This window comes from Danio rerio, chromosome 19, assembly GCF_052040795.2.
Source record: "Danio rerio strain M-AB ecotype USA chromosome 19, GRCz13ab, whole genome shotgun sequence".
NCBI lineage: Eukaryota > Metazoa > Chordata > Actinopteri > Cypriniformes > Danionidae > Danio > Danio rerio.
This window is the reverse complement of record NC_141039.2, coordinates 24,251,256-24,273,671: the sequence shown is the minus strand read 5'-3', so window position 1 is coordinate 24,273,671 and position 22,416 is coordinate 24,251,256. Positions and strand designations below refer to the sequence as shown.

The window sequence follows — 22,416 nt, the reverse complement described above, 5'->3', positions numbered from 1 at the left end:
TGGGTTCTGGCTGGGCCACTCAAGGACATTCACTGAGTTGTTGTGAAGTCACTCCATTGATATTTTGGCGGTGTGCTTTGGGTCATTGTCCTGCTGGAAGATGAACCGTCGCCCCAGTCTGAGGTCAAGAGCACGCTGAAGCAGGTTTTCATTCAGGATGTCTCTGTACATTGCTGCATTCATATTCCCCTCTATCCTGACTAGTCCTCCAGTTCCTGCTGCTGAAAAACATCCCCACAGCATGATACTGCCACCACCATGCTTCACTGTAGGGAGGGGATTAGCCTGGTGATAAGCGCTGCCTGGTTTTCTACCAAACGTAACGCCTGGCATTCACTCCAAAGTGTTCAATTTTAGTCTCATCAGACCAGAGAATTTAGTTTCTTATGGTCTGAGAGTCCTTCAGATGACTTTTGGCAAATTCCAAACAGGGAGTGGCTTCAGTCTGGCCACTCTACCATACAGGCCTGATTAGAGAATTGCTGCACAGATGGTTGTCCTTCTGTTAGGTTCTCCCCTCTCAACAAAAGTATGCTGGAGCCCAGACATAGTGACCATCGGATCATTGATCACCTCCCTGACTAAGGTCTTTATCCCCCGCTCACTCAGCTTAGACAGCTCTAGGAAGAGTCCTGGTGATTCCAAACATCTTCCACTTATGGATGATGGAGGCCATTGTGCTCAATGGAACTTTCAGAGCAGCAGATGTTTTTCTATAACCTTTCCCAGCCTTGTGCCTCGAGACAACCCTGTCTCTGAGGTCTACAGACAATTCCTTTGTTTTCATGCTTGGTTTGTGCTTTGACATGCACTGTCAACCCTGCTACCTTATATAGACAGGTGTATGCCTTTTCAAATCATGTACCACAGGTGAATTTCAGTTAAGCAGCTAAAACATCTCAAGAATGATCAGTGGAAACAGAAGGTACCTGAGCTCAATTTATAAATTCGCGGCAAGGGCTGTGAACACTTCTGTAGATTTGATTTTTCAGCTTTTTATTTCTAATAAAATTGCAACAATTTCAAAAAATCTTTTTCACATCGCCATTATAGGGTATTGTGTGTAGAAGTCTGATGAATTCCTTTAAAGCAATACTTAAAACCTGGTAACCAGCACAAAATGTCAATACTTGTAATAACCCCCCCACACCCCACCCCCCCGGGGAAAGACCACCGACCAGACCACTTGGAAACATATTGCTTTTTAATCAGACATTTATATCAATCAAATTGAACATTATACTTCGGAAACTTGATCGTGCTGATGACATTGAGAGTATACTCACGAAAGCAGCGGCCGCAGTAACAACACCACAGAAACGTCACAGTTCAATCAGCCATCAGTCAATATAAAAAGCCAGACAAACACTCAAAATAATAAATAAGCTATTGTTGTTAGGATTTATATACAGCGGAAGAAATCGGTTAGCGGTTTTCCTGAGTATAGCAGAACTCAACATCTTCAAAATACAAGGAAAATCCACCACGGCAAGAAAGGAACGGCGTTCGGCAAGCCATTTTGACATTTATGGCAAGCCGTTTTAAACCGTACTAGTTCTATTTTACTAGTGCTTATTTTTTATATACTAGTATCCATTAAGTACTAGTGCATATTATTTAGATACTAGTGCTTTTTAAAAATATACTAGTGCTTTTTCATTAGACACTAGTTCTTTTGATTAGATACTAGTATACATTCATTAGATACAAGTACCTATTAAATAGTTACTAGTGCTTATGTATGTATTAGATACTAGCACTTATTAAATAGATACTAGCTGTTATTTATTAGATACGAGTACTTTTTTAATAGTGACTAGTAACCATTCTGTCATTACTAGTAATAAATAATTTTCTATTGATTTCTATGGGATCTGTCATCGAGATATCAACTATTCAGTTTTGATGTATTCCAACTGGGACTAGAACATTTTTTTTATGTACTTGTAAATCTATAGGTACTTATAAATTAGGTACTAGTACCTAATTAATAGATGCTAGTACTTGTTCATTAAATCTATCTATTTAATAGGCACTAGTACTTTTTTATTAGATACTATTTTATAGATATTTAATACATGTGTACTAGTATCTTTTAACTAAGCTGTAGCATCTATTTCATAAATACTAATATCTATTTAATATATACCAGCATCTATGTAATAAGTACTAGTATGTATTAAATCGATACTATTATCTAATGAATAAGTACGGTAACACTTTTTGATAACTACACACTATGAACCATTTATTAGGCATTAGTAAATAGTGAAGTCATTATTTGTTAAGCATTAACTCTACATTAATAGATGTTAGTAAGCAGTTTATAACTACAGCTACAAATGCTCTATTCTTGACTTATAACCACATTTATGATGTGCTTAATAAATATACTTTTCTACTTTGTTAATGATTTATTTTTCATTATAAAATTAAGTATTGCATTATTTACAAAACAGTTATTTAAGCATGGTTGGTTTTTAAGATCATTCAGAATGAGTTAGGAAATGATTATTAAACTATTCAAATTAACATTTATAGTTCTTATTATTCAGGCATATACTAATAGTAAATTTGTATGTTAATAAATGCTTTATTAACTCAACTTCATCCAGTTTTGTGACGTAATCTAGTCAGGACTATTTATGCTTTCTAAATCCCTTATCAATGACAATTAAAGGCTCAGTTAAAGTTACACAAGAAAACGAGAACATAAACAACTTTATTCATTTCTGTTTGTTTGAAGAAACTGTATCAAATGAAAAACAAATCTTTGCAACCTTATCTAGAATAAAACTACTGTGCAGTTTAAATTTTGCTTCTTATTAAACTGTTAAATTATTATATTATATCCAATTTTATGTTGTATTTTGACACTCCTGACATTCAGCAATGTTTAAACTTTACAGTAATTTAATTTAATACCGAGCCTTTAATTCTCATTGATAAGGGATTTATAAAGCATAAATAGTCCTCACTTTAGATTAAGTCACAAAACTGCATCAAGTTCAGTTAATAAAGCATTTAATAACATGCATAGTAACCATTACTATACACCTAAATACTAAGATATATAAACGTTAATTTCAATAGTTTATTTATCATTTACTAACTCATTCTGAACGATCTTAAAAACCTCCATCTACTCTTAAATACAAATGTTTTTTGAAAAAATGCGATACTTTATTTAGTAATAAAAAATCAATCAGGTACAAATTATGAAAATACAATTATTAAGCACATTATAAATGTACTTATAAGTTAATAATAGAGCGTTTGTAGCTACTGCTACTAATGTTTATTAATGTAGAGTTAATGCTTAACAAATAATGAATCCACTAGATGTGAATGCTTAATAAATAGATCATAGTGTGTAGTTATTATAAAGTGTTACTATAAGTACTAGTATCTAATTAATAAGTACTAGTACCTATACATTAACTACATAAAAATATGTACTAGTCCCTGCTGGAATACATACTGAATAGTTGGTATCTCAATGACAGATTCCATAGAAATCAATAGAATATGTTTACATTTATTACTAGTAACAACAGAATAGTTACTAGTCACTATTAAAATAAGTACTAGTATCTTATAAGCTAGTATCTATTAAGAATTAGTATCTAATGAATAAGAGTTAGTACCTATTAAATAGATACTAGTATCTAATTAATATGTACTGTATCTACTGTAATGAATAAGCACTAATATCTAATAAAAAAACTAACTAGTGGCTAACGAATAAGCAGTACTGAATAAAATAGATACCAGTATCAAATTAATAAACATAAATAGTATCAAATTAAAAAAAAAACTAGTGTCTAATGAATAAGCACTTATATATATATATTTTAAAAAGCACTGGTATTTAAATTATAGGCACTAGTATCTAATAAATATGCACTAGTACTTAATGAAAAAGATACTAGTATCGAAAAATAAGCACTAGTAACATGAAAATAGATACAAGTACAGGCTATTTATTTAACAGCATGCCATTAATGGCATCCAGTGTGTGTGTGTGTGTGCTTGGCATTGTATCATTCAGTATTGTAAACGCGCACTCACACACTTAGTATAGAAAATAACGTGAATGATAAAACTCATTCCTCATACCAGCTGACTGTTCTACAAAGATAAGGCAAGATGATCTTACACATTACTACGTCAGCAGGGAAAAAAAGCACATGTACTCCAAAAAAATGTTTGAAACTCCAAAATGAATTGCTGATTGCGAGACGTCATATAAAAAGGTAACCGCAGAAATGCCATACGTCAATTTCAGAAACGTGAAGCAGCTTTGAACGTCCTAATACTGCAGGTCATTCATTTTAAACACCGCTACTACATTCAGTCTTGTTTCAATGTCACGGCGTTACAATCATTAATTAACGTCAATCATGCATCAATCAAGTTCGATTCGTCAATAAGTCTCGTGTCAAGGTCACACAATGTCACTTAGGATGTCAAATCGAGAGGATTGTTCCCAGAACAAATAATTCCCGCTGTAAGAACACGCGCCGGGCGCTGGTTTACATTTACACAGTTTTGCTGCAGGATCGTATGGCAGCAGCAGCAGCAGCCACAGCACAACAGGAAACCAGAGCTGCTCAAATTCAGCTTCAGTACACACTAACACTCCAATCACAACCACAGGAGTTAATCAAGCCCCGCCCTCCCACATCTCATTAATAATACAGTTAATAAAGCAGAATGTGCCAGAATGAGATGGAAAACGTGCTGATGGGAATGATAACACTAGGAACACTATCGATCAATGAACTGTTCATTATAGATTAATTTAGGAACATCATTATACACAAAAAATGTTATTAAAATTTCAAAATCTATTGAATAAAAAACATATAATGCTGATTTTGCTTTCATATACATCTAGGGTAAGTAGAAAGTGACAAATCTGAGGCCTTTTCATTGCTTTTCTCTCTTTTTTTGTCCTCTCGCATTTGTGCTTCAAACTTTTCGAGTATTAAATACTACTCAGTGTTATATCCCACCACTGCCTTAAGTGCAGAAATATGAGCAGCACAGAAATGCTCATATTAATCTATAGTGACAATTTAGTCTATAAATACATACAAATCACATAATAAGCACTTTTAGACATTCATAGCTCACTCATTATTTAGTCAACCTCATGTCATTCCAAACCTGAAATTTGTTCACATTTAGAACACGATTTATAATATATTACATATATTTCTATCTGTCCATTGAAAGCCTATAGACCCACAACTCTGATGCATGTAAAGATATCCAAAATGAATCAACATGAATCATGCATCTTAATTAATCTACTGAAGAGACGTAAACACTACATCATTTCTATTTTAGAGTAAGCTTTAATTCGTACATAAATAGTAATAAGGGAACAATGTTTATAGCATTCAAATTTGCTCAGAGAAGCTCACGAATGCTTGCTTGATGTGTGAGAACCAAGGGTTTGGGTTTAATCTAGCATGTCATGTGGCACTTTTGGCCTTCCATACGAACCAACCAGGTTTGTTCTTGTGCATCAAAAGCTTCTGTTTATGTTCACAGATAAATCAAAGCCAGAATTAAACATGTTCATCGCATTAAGTCATTATGTCTCGTGAAGACTTGGATTATAACACTATTTTTCATTTACTGTATCACTTAATGAAAGTTTTAAAGCACCAGAGTTTTGGGTGAATGTGTTTTAACTGAGTGGCAGAATGATTCAAATTTTATTAAAGAAAATCTTCAATGATGTCCCAAAGACTAACTTCAGTCTTCAAAGTCTGGAGCTATTTAACTTTTAAATTATGACAAATTTATTTTGAGGCCAACTAACGTTTTTAAGGGACAGATCATCACCTTAATGTCATTTAAAATGCAGAATTTTTCTTCAAAACTTCACAAAAGCAAATGGTCGCATTAACTGTAAGCAGCAGGAACAACAAGCTTTGGAACAACATGAGGGTGAGTAATTTATCTTTTCATATCTGGTTGAACTATCATCCCACAATAATAAAATTGTTCAAAATGTTCGTAATAGTATGTGCTTTTTAATGCGTCTGAATGCCTGTTAACACGGGTCCATATGGAAGGCTCAGGAGGAGAGTTTGGAGTAACTAGGCGGCGAGAACTTCCGCTTCAGGTATTTGATGATGTAGAGCGGCAGACAGCTGACCAGCGTGATGACACACACCTTCCACAAAAACACCCGTGTTGTGATAAACGAAAGATCTGAAAAAAAAGAAGGAGAGAATAAAACCCCAAAGAGTGTCTCACATTCAGTTGACCTATTGGTAAGCCCCTACAATTCAGCAATTGCAGTTGAGTATCAGTTGCATAGGGATCTGAACTCGGAAATCTTTTATTGCCAAAAGAAACATTGGACGATTGAAAGATCTCATTGTTTTAACAGTATTTACACCAGCAATGATGGTAAAATGATGTAACAATCCTGAGAAGATGGCCAATGGAACTAATTCTATTCCCTGTAATAAAACTAAACAAGACAACTTAACATCCAAAAGATCAACAAAGTTGAATAAACTCTGCTTACATCACCTAAAGTTATTTAATCACAATTGTGATGATTAGCTAGGTAGCATTATTATTATCGAGCTTGCGATTCTCTGTTTTAAACTGGTTAAATGTTAATTAATTTAATAATATTAACCACATGTAAAGTACATGGACAGGGTTGATCTTGGGTGTTGATCATAAGGATTAAAACATAAGTCTTCTTCCTTTAGAGATCCTAACTTTCAAATGAATCATATGATCTATCAGTTTCTTTCTCAAATCTTTAACATATGCTTTCAAGTCATATTTAAGTCCAACTTTAATGATCATGAAACATCTTGGGTTTTTTTAACGGGTTGAAAATTGATCCCAATAATATTTCTTTAACTTTTGAATAAAGAGTTGATTCTAAAGTTTAGAATTGATTCTAAAATGTATCAGAAACATCTTGGGTTTTCACTAGGGTTTGGGAGTCAATTCCAAAAAAAATCGACTCCTTGATTTTGAGGCATTTGAATCAAAAGATGATTCCAACGTTTAGAGTCGATTCTAAAATGTATCAGAAACTTCTTGGGTTTTCACTAGGGTTTGGGAGTCATTCCAAAAAAAGAGATTCCTTGATTTTGAAGCATTTGAATAAAGAGTCAATTACAAAGTTAAGAATTGATTCTAAAATTTATCAGAAACATTTTGGGTTTTCACTAGGGTTTTGAAGTCAATTCCAAAAAGAATTGATTGCTTAATTTTGAGGCGTTTGAATAAAGAGTTGGTTCCAATGTTTAAAATTGATTCAAAAATGTATCAGAACCTTCTTGGGTTTTTAATAGGGCTTAGCAGTTGAATCCAAAAAAGAATTGATTTCTTGATTTTGAGGCATTGAGAATCAAGAGTCGATTCCAAAACGTATCAGAAACATCTTGAGTTTCCACTAGGGCTTAGGAGTCGATACCAAAAAAATTGATTCCTTGACTTTGAGGCATTGAGAATCAAGAGTCGATTTCAAAGTTTAGAACTGAGTCCAAATTGTATCAGAAAAATCTTGGGTTGTCACTAGGGCTTGGGAGGTGATACCGAAAATAAATGATTTCTTGATTTAGAAAACAACTAATTAAAACATAATAATAATAAAAATCTAAAACTGTACTATACTTTTGATTAAAAATATACCACTTTTGAAGGATTCACTTATAAAAATAATTAACTTAAAGGCTCTCCAGATAAAAATCGTAGTAAATCGATTACATAAGGGCAATCTTCTTTTCAGTTTAAAAAAAAAAACTAATTAACAATTTGACTCTCTTTTGCTAGTTATGATCATATACATGTTTCATAAACAGATTCAGTTAATTCGTTTTAATGAATTAAATCAAATAACCATATCCACGATTCTCTTATACCATTGTGTACCTATTTTCTAAACACTGGTTATGGCATGTCATGCTCAATTATCTAAATATAATAACCAAAATTGACATCTACAACATTTCAGTCTTCATTTTATATAAGTTAATGGCGGTTTTAGGCTTTTATGCTTTCATTTATTTACCTAAAGCAAACATTAAAGTAGATAGACAAATAGTGCTTATTGTACATGCATGCTTTACCATTACATGATGTAACTGAATTATAATTACAACAGAAAGTTTTGAGCTTCACTGCATTCTCAGTACTGTCAAAATAGGAATCAGAACCAAACATTTGGGGATTTAAACAGAACTTGAACAGTTTTCACACTAAAAGCAGTCATTGTTAGACAGTTAGCAGCTCTGGATGCCCGAGTTAGCAAAAGTAATTACAGTAAGTGAGCAGGGCTTACCAATAGGTTTACTGTTTTCCACACATTATAAAAAGTAAGAAATGTCAAGCTGTGGATGAAGTGGATGAGATGCAATACACCAATGGGATGTTCTGAAAAAACAAGTGATCACTGGGTTTTGGCACATTTGAATGGCTTGTTCTCATCCACATGAGAGTGAACTCCTGAGGGAGGAGAACGGACATGTTTGTGGAGGCAGGAAATGGTAGCTGGTGAAATAACAGAAAGAACAGTGGGGAAAGACAAACCTACCCAGGAAAGCTCCTAAAGTCACACGACCAATGCCTGAGGCACAGTCACAACAAAGAGACAGAAAAAAAGAACAAGCAAGAGCTTAGACGTTGAGGCTACAGTGCTCTGAACTGGACTAACATGAGGGTTTAGTTTGAACACTGAAACCAGAGCCTACAGTACATTTACTACATAGAGAGATTTTGTTTATTTGACTTTTTAATTAAACTTGAGGAGAAACAGAAGAGAAAAACAGCAGTGTATCATTAATGGTGCAGTGTGAAAAAATTATTAGATAGACAACCAGACAGACAGACAGAGATTAGATAGATAGATAGATAGATAGATAGATAGATAGATAGATAGATAGATAGATAGATAGATAGATAGATAGATAGATAGATAGATAGATAGATAGATAGATAGATAGAAAAAGAAAAACATAAATAAATGGCTAGGCTAAACTAAAATTTAAGTGATTAAACAACCAAAAAATGAAATTAAAGTAAAATAAACAGGTAGACAAAAAAGTAAATAAAACAAAATAATTAAACAAATGACCAAATAAATAACTAAAATAAAAATACATATGTAGATCAATAAAACGATATAGAATAATTAAGTAGAATGGGTAATAAATAGTACTGGACAAAAATTATTCACAATTAATTGCATCCAAAAATCAAGTTATTTTTGACATAATATATGTGTGTATGTGCATTAAATTGATGTAGTATATAATGCATATGTGAAACACAAAAATACAAAGAAACACAACTAAACAAAACTATTTTGTTACATAGATATTACATTTATATACACTTTGCATCATAGACACATATTTCATATCTAAATATTATTATGAAATAGGCGTGTGTGTGTGTGTGTGTGAGTGTGTGTGTGTGTGTGTGTATTTATGCAGACATGATAAATATACACAGTACACACTTAAATTATGTCAAAACAACATTTTTTGCACAGCACTATTCATAAACAAATTGCAAAAATATATGAACAAACAAACGCAAACAAATTAAACAAATAAGTAAGTAAATAGACATTTACGTTTAAATAAAATGAAACAAATATGTAGGCAGGTGAATAATAAGAAATATTGGAAAAATAAAAACCTTCAAAACTCAATTAATCAATTGGTAGACATGTACTGTAGTTATATAACACATTTAAATAAACAAAAAAAATCACTAAAATCAAATAATAATTGGATTAACTAAAAAAATTAAGGTAAGTGACTGCAAACTATTTAAATGGGCTGCATTTAAACAAATAAATTAAATTGAGTAATGTTAAACTTAATTTGTTAAAATTCAGCTAATATCAATAGTTATACCTAAATAAAATGCAGTAAATGCAATTATTATATATTATAAAAAATTAGAAGATGTCAAATGTGTTGTCAGTTCTTACCAAAGTATTCATTGAGGAAGGCGAGGGAGGCGAGGTAGCAGGCCAGACTGATGAGCTGTGCTACGACCATGAGCCAGTGCCACGTGCGGATAGTCAGCGCCACCATCAGGAGCTCAGTGAGGATTAGAGCAGTGAAGGAGATCGCAACCACATGAACAAACTCCTGATCAAACAGCACCAGCGCTCCGTACATCAGGATGCCCCCTGGTGGACGCACAGAGGACGTGTTTCAGACAGGCTAACAAGGACTAAGATAACGCGGTCACTTTAGCATTGAGAAGAGAATAAAACACGTGCCTCAAACATGGATCATAAAATGCTTGAGTATGTGATAGCACTTGATGAAAGATTGTACTTTATTAATGTACTAGAGGAATTGTATTTTATTTACTGTAAGTTGGCACCCTATCCCTGTTTGAGTTTTTTTCTTCAGTAAAGGAAAAAAAAACCCAACAAAACAAAAAAAAAAAAAACAGCATTTTAAAGAATGAAAAAATTAAATAATAAAAAAAATAAACATTGACTTTCACCGAACTAGCTTTTTTGTAAACAATGTCTCTCATCTAATATATCTACTAAAAGTCTGGAAATATTACTTTACAAACTGTATTGTCAGGGTTTTTGTAGGTTTCATCAAGTCAGATTTAAGACATTTAAAGATTATTTTTTCTTTTAATGGAAAAGGAAAGTATTTTTACTTTCCTCATCAAAATGGCAAACAAATTTAGTTATTTTTTAGCCCCACATTTTAAATAGTTTGTCAAAACAAGCAAACTCAGTTAGTTTTGTTACATAGTTTTAGTAGGACTAATCAAGAAACAAATTATTTGATTTCATAAATATTAAAGTATAACATTAATTAAAACAAGGTTATGCATAAGATGTGGTTGTGAAAGCAAATTTTCATTTGAATTATGTTCAGAGCTCCATAGTTTAAAACATTCAGTTAAACAATAGTATAAGATCGCGCACACACACACACACACACACGTGCGCACGCACACGCACATGCACACGCACAGCTCCCTAAATAAATAGGTTATAAAATACACAGTTGATCACTTAGGCCTATAAAAATTGTATTAAAAAAACTGCACTGAAAGAAAAAAACACGAGAAAGAATGCCGCTTTGAAACTTATTTTCTCAAAGTGCTTTAATTTTAGACAGTTATTTAAGATTTTTGAGTTACAAAAAAAAAAAATAGAGTTAACCTACAAGAGAAATTTTATGTCGGGTCGGGATCTGAGCAGTATTGGCTTATTGGTGAGTGTGAGCAAAATGTTAACTTGATTTCTAGTTGATCATTTGGTACTAGAAGTGGCTTATATGAAAGGCAAAGTGCTCTAGATTACTCTTATTTTTATCAAAATAAAATATGATCATGCCGTGATTTTTGATGATTTAATTAGGACAGTAAGGTCTGACTTTGCTCAGACAAAAATTTTGTTACTTAACAGAAATAATTTATAGAATAAAATGTAAAGTCATGGTGCAGTGGGAAAATAATAATATTGTGTGAGAGGCAGACTCCCATGGGTAAGAAAGCGTTCTTACAGGACTCCCAGAGTTCATCAAGATTCTTTGGATTCATCTTCAGTGTCTTCTTCTTCATCTAACCCCAGACAGGCTCAATAATGTTCATGTCTGGTGACTGGGCTGGCCAATCCTGGAGCCCCTTGACCTTTTTTGCTTTCAGGAACTATTCTGCTGAACAATTTGCCCTCTCCCGTGGTTTGTAATGTAATGGGCAGCACAAATGTCTTGATACCTCAGGCTGTTGATGTTGCCAACAACTCTGCAAATCTTTTGCATGCCCCCATACTAAATGTAACCCCAATTCATAATTTTTCCTTCTCCAAACTTGACTGATTTCTGTGAGAATTGCAAGTCTACGTGGGTTCCAATACGTCTTCTGCAGTATTTGTGATGATTGTGATGCAGTTTAACAGATGATGGTCAAAAAATCTACCCTCTGCTACTTTTCCAAATGATAAACTGGAAGTCAAGTTAATATTTGTTGCTCTTACAACTGAGATTGACGACAAGACTTCTGTAGTGTCCAGGTCAGTGCCCTCAACAGGTAGCTGTAAATATATGAAGAACTTTTAAACAATTGTTACTGTAAGGAAGATAATTAAACCATACTAGTAATAAAGTTCAAAATGAAAAATTTAAATTTTTTTAAAGTTCTATTGAGATGGATTGCTGGTGATTGGATGGGTGTCGGTGCTATTGAGTAACTTCAAGACCTGTTTTAAACGATTTAAGACCTACAAAACAATATATCAGTAATTTCTCAGTAATTGTTTTGTTTTTGTAATTTAAGAGATTTTAAGATGTAGCACACACCCTGAACGTACGGATTTCATTTAAATGTTAAAATATTATTCAGTAATATTACGGAATTTAATAAATGTATATTTACAGTACACACATTTGCATAAGTAAATAAACAGACTCAATAATGGGCTAAAAAAAAAATCTGCGTCCACCACTCATAGTCTGGGACCTGATTCACAGATGAGCGCGTGGAGCCCTGACCTCCGCTCGCGAGACTCCACGCTCGCTCGGCTCCTCAGCCTACTGTAACCATCTCTGCTTTCATTTTAATCATAAACGCCAGCGCAATCCAGCCTAATGGCCTCTAACTGATCACATAATTGCCTCTCTTCATACAGCGAACATTCCTCAGGGTTACTCTCTGGACTAAATGAAATCTTCGCTCATATTTCCCTGTTGTTCTTGTCTCTCTGTATTAAGGTTTAATTAAAAAGCAGGAGCTGTCAGACGGGGACACTGATCTCTCTTGCTGGCCGCGCGGATCGATTTACAGTGCGGATAAGGCAGGCGTGTGTGCGTGAGAGCTGGCGACGGGCCGAAAATCACATTCATGAAAAGAGCAGCGCTGAATTCGCTGGAGACATGTTACATTGGGTTTGACTGTTTATTTCTTTGATGAAAAGTTTGCGGATTAATTCATGGAGGAAGACTGCTGGTGTCTGTTTATGGTTTGTTTGTAGATGGCATCTTATCTTGGAAAGGACTGGCAATTTTATTATGTTTACATTTTCCTCATGTTTGTTCAGTATAGTTAGCTTTTGTGTCACTTCTTGTGTGGTTAAAGATTAAATCTCACAAGAGAAAAAAATTCCAGACTAAAAAACAAAACAAGAAACGACAACACACATCTATCTATCATTACTATTTATATCATATACTAAATGCTATGCAAATTCTTACTGTGTATCCATACAAATATGCCCAGATACAGATACAGTCAAAATTATTAGCCCCCTTTTAAATGTTTTTTTTTTTCCTTTTTAAATATTTCACAAATGATGTTTAACAGAGCAAGGAAATTTTCACAGTATGTCTGATGATCTATTTTTTTTCTGGAGTAAGTCATTTGTTTAGTTTCAGCTAGAATAAAAGCAGTAAAAAAAACAAAAAAAAAAAAAACATTTTAGGGTCAAAATTATTAGCCCCATTAAGCTCAAAATGTTTTGATAGTCTACAGAACAAACCATTGTTATACAATAACTTGCCTAATTACCCTAACCTGCCTAGTTAACCTAATTACCCTAGTTAAGCCTTTAAACGTCACTTTAAGCTGTATAGAAGTGACTTAAAAATATTTAGCAGAATATTATGTACAGTCATCGTGGCAAAGATAAAATAAATCAGTTATTAGAAGTATTATGTTTAGAAATGTGTTGAGAAAATCTCTGTTAAACAGAAATTGGGGAAAAAAAATAAATAGGGAGGCTAATAATTCAGGGGGGCTAATAATTAATAATCAATCAATCAATCAATCAATCAATCAATCAATCAATCAACGTAGTTGGAAGGTTACTATGAGTTTACCATTAAAATAGTAATACTGTTCATGCTTTTACCTTGATATATACTTATCAAAACCCAAATCAGGAAGGTCTTAAAGGACAGGGAGCGACCCTAGAGGAGGAAAACCAAAGTCAGCATCACAGTCATGCAGCAAACACAAACCCATGCCTTTATTTCCCTAACACACAGTACATCATGTGTATCATGCAGATAGTCTAGCTGATGGTTAGTACTAATCACTACTGCTGTTAGTCTGACATGTTTTTTTTTTTACCTTAGTGAGGTCTTTATAGAGCTCAGGATACAGCAGAGCCATTTCAGGCTTCACATCCTGATCCAGCACCAGAGAAAAGACAGGGAACATGGTGTAGATGGTGGCATAACTGAGAACAAATGGGCATAATGTTACAAAATGTGGCATGTCTTGTTCAAAGGCATCTACAATGTATAAAAAAAAGAAAACAAACAGCTTTTACTTACCCTACCATAAGGAAACCTTGATAGAGAGGAACAGATGCGAAGTAGAAAATAGAGGAAAACACAGCCTGAAAAGAAAGATATTCATTTAAATTGAGATGTTAGCACTTCAAATCTGCACATTAGCATAGCAGGGATGACTTTGGTTGCTGTATTTGCATGTGTTGTGAGACTTTGTGTGCATGTGGATTGTAAATTAATAAAGAGGTATTCTTAATTTATTACTGTTTTTGGTCACATTTTATTTTAAGGTGTAATTCTTGCAGTAACAAAACACTTACTAAGGCTTTTTGCTCAATAAAATTTTCTATTTTGCTGCTTATTAAAAATTATTAATATATATTGGTAATATGTATTGTGTAGGGTTAGAGATGTAGAATAAGACCAGGCAGAAGTATTGAGAAACAGTCAATACTTTAATAATAATCAGGTAATAAGCCACAAGTTAATAGTGAAAATTGGTCCATATACTAAAGTGGAATCGTGTTTTTTTTTATATGCATGTGTTTTCTTAACTTTAAGAGCTTTTGCAACGCATTTGAGCTTTTAGCCAATAATTTTGACATTATTTGACGACCATTTAAATTATCAAATGAAGCACAAGAACATGTAAAAGACAACTCATAAGACACACAAACAAAGTGCAACTATTGAGTTTTCTGCGTTTTTTGTACTTTACTCTGAAAAAAAACCCAACAACATAAAATGCATTAAGTTTGTAGCACCAACGACAAGAAGACTCTTAAGAAGAAACTTTGGCAGGACTGAATAGTCTGAAAAAAAAATTTGAGCATTGATATCTATTACAACGTTGATATTTTTTGCTATATAACCACAGATTTTAAAATATAAATTACATTCTTCATGTGTTGTGTGTGTGTGTTACCTGCATGGTTGAGATGATCATGCCACGGTGCATGACAAACTGGCCCAGAGCTGCTGAGCGTTTGTAGCTGTTTCTGCCGTGCACCATCAACAGTCTGCCGATGTGCTTGAACTGGGTTATGGAGAAATCTGCCGCCAAAGAAGCCTGCTTTCCTTCCTGAAACGATGGTTAAGAGTCACTTTAAAACTGCATCATGCACCACATTCTAGAGTATAAAAGGTTATATTCTTACTTTGTTGTTATTTATTGAATAAGTATGTGTTTTTAGGCACATTTATGTACTGTAAGCATACAACAATGTTGAGTAAACACTATTTTCTTTGACAAAAACCATAACTCGAAAAATATAAGATTGTGAAGAGCATGCTACAGCATAATATTTGACCAAAATCAACAGTGATATATATATATTTCTTTTTTTTCTTGTTTAAACTATTGTTTGATATTAAAATGAGAGGTTTTGAATTATGACATTATTTTCATGATATTTTCATGAGCCTTGTCTGGGTTAGTTGGCGTTTCTGTGTAGAGTTTGCATGTTCTCCCTGCTTTCACGTGGGTTTTCTCCGGGTGCTCCTGTTTCCCCCCCAGTCCAAAGACATGTGGTACAGGTGAATTGGGTAAATTGTCCAGTGAATGAGTGTGTATGGATTTTTCCGAGAGATAGGTTGCAGATGGAAGGGCATCCGCTGTGTAAAACATATGCTGGATAAGTTGGCGGTTCATTTTGCTGTGGTGACCCCAGATTAAAAATGGGACTAAGCCAAAAAGAAAATGAATAAATAATTGTTTGTATTCAAAACTTTATTATTATTATAGTTTTACATATTTGCAATGTCTGTATTTTGGATTTTTTTTGTAGTCCACTTAGAATCTAACATGGAAATCATTTTTGTTTGTTATTGGCATTGATTGTTTTGAAATTCAAATTGCACTTACATGCCTGTGTTTTTATTTCTGTAAAAAAAATATGGCTTTTCACAATTAATCATGGTTAATTACAAAAAAAAAAATTAAGATTAATAGAATAAACAGTTTTTTTATCGTTTGACAGCCCTAATATATATATATATATATATATATATATATATATATATATATATATATATATATATATATATATATATATATATATATATAAGCAATATATAAACAATAAGCTGAAACTCACACAAATAAAGGTAATCCCAATTTATTTAGAGGTGTAAGTGTGACTCATTAAAGATGAATTTACAGATGAGCCTCATTAAAGATGAAGTTACAGCAACAGGAAAAGCCAATCTACACTAATGAGAAAAACCTCACCTTTCCTTCAATACCGATACCACAGTCTGCGGCTTGGATCATGCTGACATCATTTCCTCCATCGCCTGAGCACACAGATAAGAAAGATGATAGTGTGAAAACATGAGAAGACACTGTGAAGACAGTCATCTTTACCTCTCTCAAACATTCATGTGCCTGGAGAGAGTTTGGTTTAAGAGGGTTTTGTCTCAGCTACTGAAGGCAGGGAAAGCTCAACAGACTGAGGAGAAAAGTGGAGAGTGGACTGACCAATGGCGCACGTTCTGTTGGCTGTATGTTGCTGTAACAATCGAACAATCTGAGCTTTCTGTGTAGGAGAGCAGCGGCAGCAAACCACAGCCGGGCACTGACAAGCCAACTCCACAAATTCATGCTCATAATAACGCAGACAGACCTGATGGGACACACAGAGAAAGGAAAAAATAAGCAGAGTGACTAAAGCTATGCTTACACTAGTGCCAATTATTTTTTTCCATAAAAAATATCCTCATTAACACTGACATTTTCACTTTTTACTAAATGGCCAAAAAGTAGCCATAAAATTATAGTACAAAATTGTAGCTATAATATAATATAATATAATATAATATAATATAATATAATATAATATAATATAATATAATATAATATAATATAATATAATATAGGGTGTCATGGAGGCACAGTGGGTAGCACGATCGCCTCACAGCAAAAAGGTTGCTGGTTCGAGCCCTGGCTGGGTCAGCTGGTATAAGCTAAATTGGCCGTAGTGTATGTGTGTAAAAGAGTGTGTATGGGTGTGTCCAGTGTTGGGTTGTGGGCGGAAGGGCATCCGCTGCGTAAGGCATATGCTGGATAAATTGGCGTTTCATAACCGCTGTGGCGACCCCTTATTTAATAAACAGACCAAGCTGAAAAGAAAATGAATCTAATAGTTGAAAAATGGGTAGGAAGAACACTTTAATATCGTCATGTCGCTTGAGATCTGATCATTTAGAAATATATAAGGGGTCACTAATTTGCTAAATTATTTCACTTTTTTTTACTGTAATTATATAATATGGCGTGATGTATTAAATAATTTACAAATAATATGAAAACGATTTATCATCATTGCTGAACATTTGTCTTCATTCATTCATTTTCTGTTCAGCTTAGTCCCTTTATTAATCTGGGGTTGCCACAGCGGAATGAACCACCAACTTATCCAGTATATGTTTTACACAGAGGATGCCCTTCCAGCCGCAACAAATCACTAGGAAACATCCATACACACTTATTCACACACATTCACTAAGGACAATTTAGCCTACCCAATTCACCTATAGCGCATGTCTTTGGGCTGTGGGGGAAACCATAGCACCGGGAGGAAACATGAGGAGAACATGCAAACTCCACATAGAAATGCATACTAACCCAGCCGAAGCTTTAACCAATGACCTTAGTGCTGTGAGGTGATTGTGCTACCCACTGCACTTGTATTCATATAGTGCTATTTATTAAAATAAATTAATGCTATTAACTTAATTACATGTCATGAACCTAAAAGGGGGCTTCAGTTACATTACAGAGGAAAAGTTAAGTTAGCAAATCCTTTAAACATTACCTGTATTCAGAACAGATAAAAAAAATCTGAAAATATAATTATATTACTACTATAAAATTATTATTATATAGAACGATTATATTATATTGCATAATAGTATAGCTTTCATTTATTATATTATATTGCATAATAGTATAGCTTTCATTTTAAAAAGCATAGGTCTTCTTGCTGTGAGGCAACAGGGCTAACCACTGAGCCACTGTGCTGTATTTTGGCCCATCTAAAGTGACATTTTTTCAATGGTTGAAAAATCCTGACTAACATGAATGCCAGGCACAACCGTCGCAAAAGTTCTCATCTCATCTCATTTTTGTCTGCTTTTCCGAGGCAGCAGTCTAAGGAGAGAACCTCAGACTACCCTCTCCCCAGACACTTCCTCCAGCTCTTCCAGGGAGATTCTGAGGCGTTCCCAGGCCAACCGAGAGACATAGTCCCTCCTCTTGTAGGCGAGAGTAAGAACATAGATTGATCGGTAAATCGAGAGCTTTGCCTTTCAGCCCAGCTCCTTTACCACAACAAACCTATACATACAGTAGACCACATTACTGCTGCACCAATCCGCCTGTCAATCTCGCGTTCCATCCTTCTCTCACTTGTGAACAAAACCCATAGTGCTCTACTGAAAAAAGGTGGTTTGCCATCTCCCTGTTGGAGGAAAGTCCTTACCCCAGGTGGAGGAGTTTAAGTATCTTGTAGCAAAAGTTGAGCATTTTAAAATGAAAACTGCAAAGATTTCTTAAATCAAAACAGATTGTACATGATTTTGCTGACAATTTGTAAGATTTTTACCTCTAGAGAGTCTCCTGATATGACCAGGGCACAGTCGTGTTTCCTCCTGAAGGCGTTCAGCTCTAGATGAGCTTCGCCTCTGTTGGACACCTGCCACAAAAATACAAAGCACTTCCAATTTAACCACAAAGTGTTCACACTAAATTCATTTATCTTTAAATCCAGATCTACCAATGCTTTGAATCCTACCGGTTTGAAGACATGGATGTCTTGATTTCTGGACACTAAGTGGGAGCTTTTGGCGATACATGTCGCAGTTTCAAGCTTGTCTCCTGTCAACATCCAAATCTGAAAAATAATGAAGAAGCCAAAGCCCAATCATAAACCTTTAAAGCCATAAATGTAAAACAATAGGCAGAATTTCCAATTTACTATAATTTTATGTAAAAAAAGTTTATGTATATAGAAGGATCATTATATTGTAGGAAAGACAAATCAGTTAAACAATATTTAAATCTGTCCCCCCCAAAAATGTCAAGCTATCGGTGTTTGCGGATTAATGAATGTGTTTCTGAACTAATTGAATGAGTCGATGATTTAATGGTCTTTATTCTCAATGAATCTGTCATTTTAAAGAATGAGTCAGTAAAAAAAGAAACAATCTGCCACCACCTAGTGGACTTTTTACTTGAACATAAAAAAAAACACTGAATTTTAGTCGTATTATGATTCATGTCTACTTTCTATGGAATTTTTAAACACTTTTTAAATTTAGTTTATCCTGAATTCATTTGACTAAACTTTAATCAACTGTTCATGCGATTTAATATATTAGTGTGACATAATTTAATGTAAGACTAAAACTAAAAACGTACAATTTAAAGATTCTTACATGTACTATCTACAGTATATGACAATCTGTAAAAAAATTCTCAGCAAATAAAACACAGAAATATGGATGTTTTAAAAACGCTAAAAAAAAAAAAAAAAAAAAAAAAAACAGACATTTGAACATCAAATGTGATGCTGTGGGCTTGACAGGGTTAAACTTCCAATATGCTTGAATATGCATGTTGTTTGGCATTACCTTGATGCCAGCATTACGGAGGAGCTCCAGTGTGGGCCTGACATCAGCCTGCAGCTGATCTTCCACTCCAGTGAGACACAGAAGCTCCATCTCTCTCTCCAGACTCTCCACCACTGCTGCCACTTTCAGATTGCGGTCATGGATGCTCAGCTTTGCTTGATTATAACGATTCTAAAAGAAGTCGGTGAATAAAGTGGGTTCTAAGTTAAACTTAATATTTAAAGGTTACAGGGTAAAATAATTTACAAATGTGCTATCCACTTGAAAATACAGCTGAAATATTGTTAGTATTTATAGATTTAATGCTTAAATATTTTTATTTTGGACTTTGATACTTTGAAACTACATCATATCCTTCATGGCTTATATCAGAGAGTATTTTTATTGTACTTTGCTTTTTTAAAGATACAATGCCTTCATAATGGATTTGTTATGATGATTAATGAATGGTGGATGATACCCAAGAATTATATTTCTCTTATTAATAGCACTTTTATTTTATTAATAAAGTGAAATTAAAGGTAATTTTTTTTTTTCAAAAAAAAAAAAAAATTTGTAAAAGATTAAAATGTTAATAACCGAAGTTTTAATTAAATTTTTTTTTTCAGGTCTACACTGTTTACGGGTCTACACTGTGACTTCATTGGTTAATAAAAGCATTATCATTTCCTTAACATTTAGGCAAAATATAGGACTTAAGTTGTAAAACCTTTATGATGCACGGTGTCCACATTTATAGACAGTTAATTTAACTTAATTTAAGGTTCATTAATTATGGTAGTTTTCTCCAAATCACTTCAAGGCAGTGTCAGTAGACTGTCAGCAGTATTGTCACAGTGGCTACTCTCTGGCATTCCAGTTATTTTTGCTTGATGACAACATTGATCCAAGATGGCTGACAGTGATGGCCGTGTGCTAAATGCTTCAGGAATATCTGTGAAAACTTTTATTCAAGGAGGTCAATTGAGGTTGAAAAGAAAATATCAGTATGTGCAGTAAAGTATGATGAATAAGTTAGTAATTTATAAAATAAAAATTTGGATTAAATGTAATTTTTATCCACCAAAAACCAACTGTCCATGTGTGGACCTCATGCAACAGAGGAGTCAGGCTGCATAAAAGTCCTTTTTTCTGTAACCTGTTGGTATATCTATTCTATTTTTTCAAAGATGTTACAAATTGTCTTATATTGTAATAAAACAGACATTTAACAAATATAACACAAACAAACATCAACATGAATAGTCATTTAAAATAACAGCATTAAATGGCAATTTTACACATTCATTTGGAAACAAATTTGTATTTTGCCTTCTAAACAGGGAAAGAATAGGTCATGAAGTCAGTACAGAATAATTGAGAATATTCCAGAGGACAGTCGCAGTGACGAGTATGTGCCAGAAAATAACATACCCATACTGCAAACCTTTATGCATATATATATATATACTGCATATACTGTATATAACTGCTGTAATTATTGTTTCTACAATATGTGTTTTATTGTGTATTATATTGTACTTTTATTGTTTTTAATAAATGAGCTAATATGAATAGAATAATTGGCTATTAAAAACCACAATAGTCTAGATTGTCAGCTGTCTTTGGTTATTTTACACCTTTGTTGCATGGTGTCCACGTATGTGTTAAATAATTTCTAATTAAAACTAAATTTAGTAAAAATGAAGATGGATTTTAATTTTAGTGTCATATTAAAGTTAATGTTATAAAAATAATATTTAAAAAATCCAGATAATCGATTTCATAATTCATGATTGAAAGGGTAATACACAAAAACTATATTTTTGATATTATTATTCAATTCAATTCATATTTATTTGTATAGCACTTTTAAAATGTAGATTGTGTCAAAGCAGCTTAACATAGAAGTTCTAGTAAATTGGAACTGTGTCAGACCAGTTTTCAGTTTTAGTTCATTTCAGTGGTTTAATTTTCACTGCTGAAAGTACAACACTGAAGAGCAAATCCATCGATGCGCTGCTCCACAACTCCCAAACCAAGCAAGCCAGTGGGGAGGAACACAACTTCACCAATTCATTTTTCATTCATTTTTTTCTGTTAACACTTATTGTACTAGATTTTGAATTTATTGAATTGGTTAGCCCCTTGAGATGAACCATCTCATTTTGGAATGGGTTCCTAAGAAGTTCATAAATGAAACAGAGTACATCACGTCATAACAAACACACAGCTAACAAAGCAAACAAACAAATCGCAAACATTTGAAACCAACATTTATAACATTTACAAGTTGTTTCCAAAAAAAAAAATTATAATAATAATAATTATTCCTGAAAAGACTAAATGTCTTAATTGAAGTAAACAAAAAAAAAAAAAAAAGAAGAAGATTGTTTCAGTCAAAAGGAGCTTTGTATTGAAAGGACCTACGGCCACTTTCTGTTGTAATTCTGTTGCATAGGTGGAAGAGAATTTGAAGAGGAAGATGGAGCAAAAAAATTATTTAAATAAGAGGGGAAACTACAATAAACAC

The 22,416-nt window shown here is 33.5% G+C and overlaps 1 protein-coding gene across 24 annotated transcripts in view; it reads right to left on the bottom strand.

Annotated features, from left to right (window-relative positions):
- Positions 1–1,186: 1,186 nt before the first annotated feature.
- atp9b (ATPase phospholipid transporting 9B) overlaps positions 1,187–22,416 on the bottom strand; it is a 108,124-nt gene continuing 86,894 nt past the window's right edge. The window contains exons 19-31 of one of the 24 annotated variants that reach the window (XR_015516079.1): positions 19,905–20,075; positions 19,067–19,165; positions 18,878–18,967; positions 16,753–16,897; positions 16,504–16,568; positions 15,199–15,354; positions 14,316–14,380; positions 14,110–14,218; positions 13,889–13,946; positions 9,992–10,195; positions 8,585–8,617; positions 3,840–6,231; positions 1,187–1,666 (exon numbers count right to left, since the gene is read on the bottom strand). Coding sequence is in view for 4 of the 24 variants with exons in the window: in XM_087294821.1 (XP_087150947.1) it covers positions 6,095–6,231; positions 8,585–8,617; positions 9,992–10,195; positions 13,889–13,946; positions 14,110–14,218; positions 14,316–14,380; positions 15,199–15,354; positions 16,504–16,568; positions 16,753–16,897; positions 18,878–18,967; positions 19,067–19,165; positions 19,905–20,075 (1,332 nt within the window). In the remaining 20 variants the exon portion in view is untranslated. Of the gene's footprint in view, positions 8,497–8,584; positions 8,618–9,991; positions 10,196–13,888; positions 13,947–14,109; positions 14,219–14,315; positions 14,381–15,198; positions 15,355–16,503; positions 16,569–16,752; positions 16,898–18,877; positions 18,968–19,066; positions 19,166–19,904; positions 20,076–22,416 lie in introns of all 24 variants that reach the window. The other 23 variants (XR_015516080.1, XR_015516081.1, XR_015516078.1 and 20 more) reach the window with 23 other exon arrangements.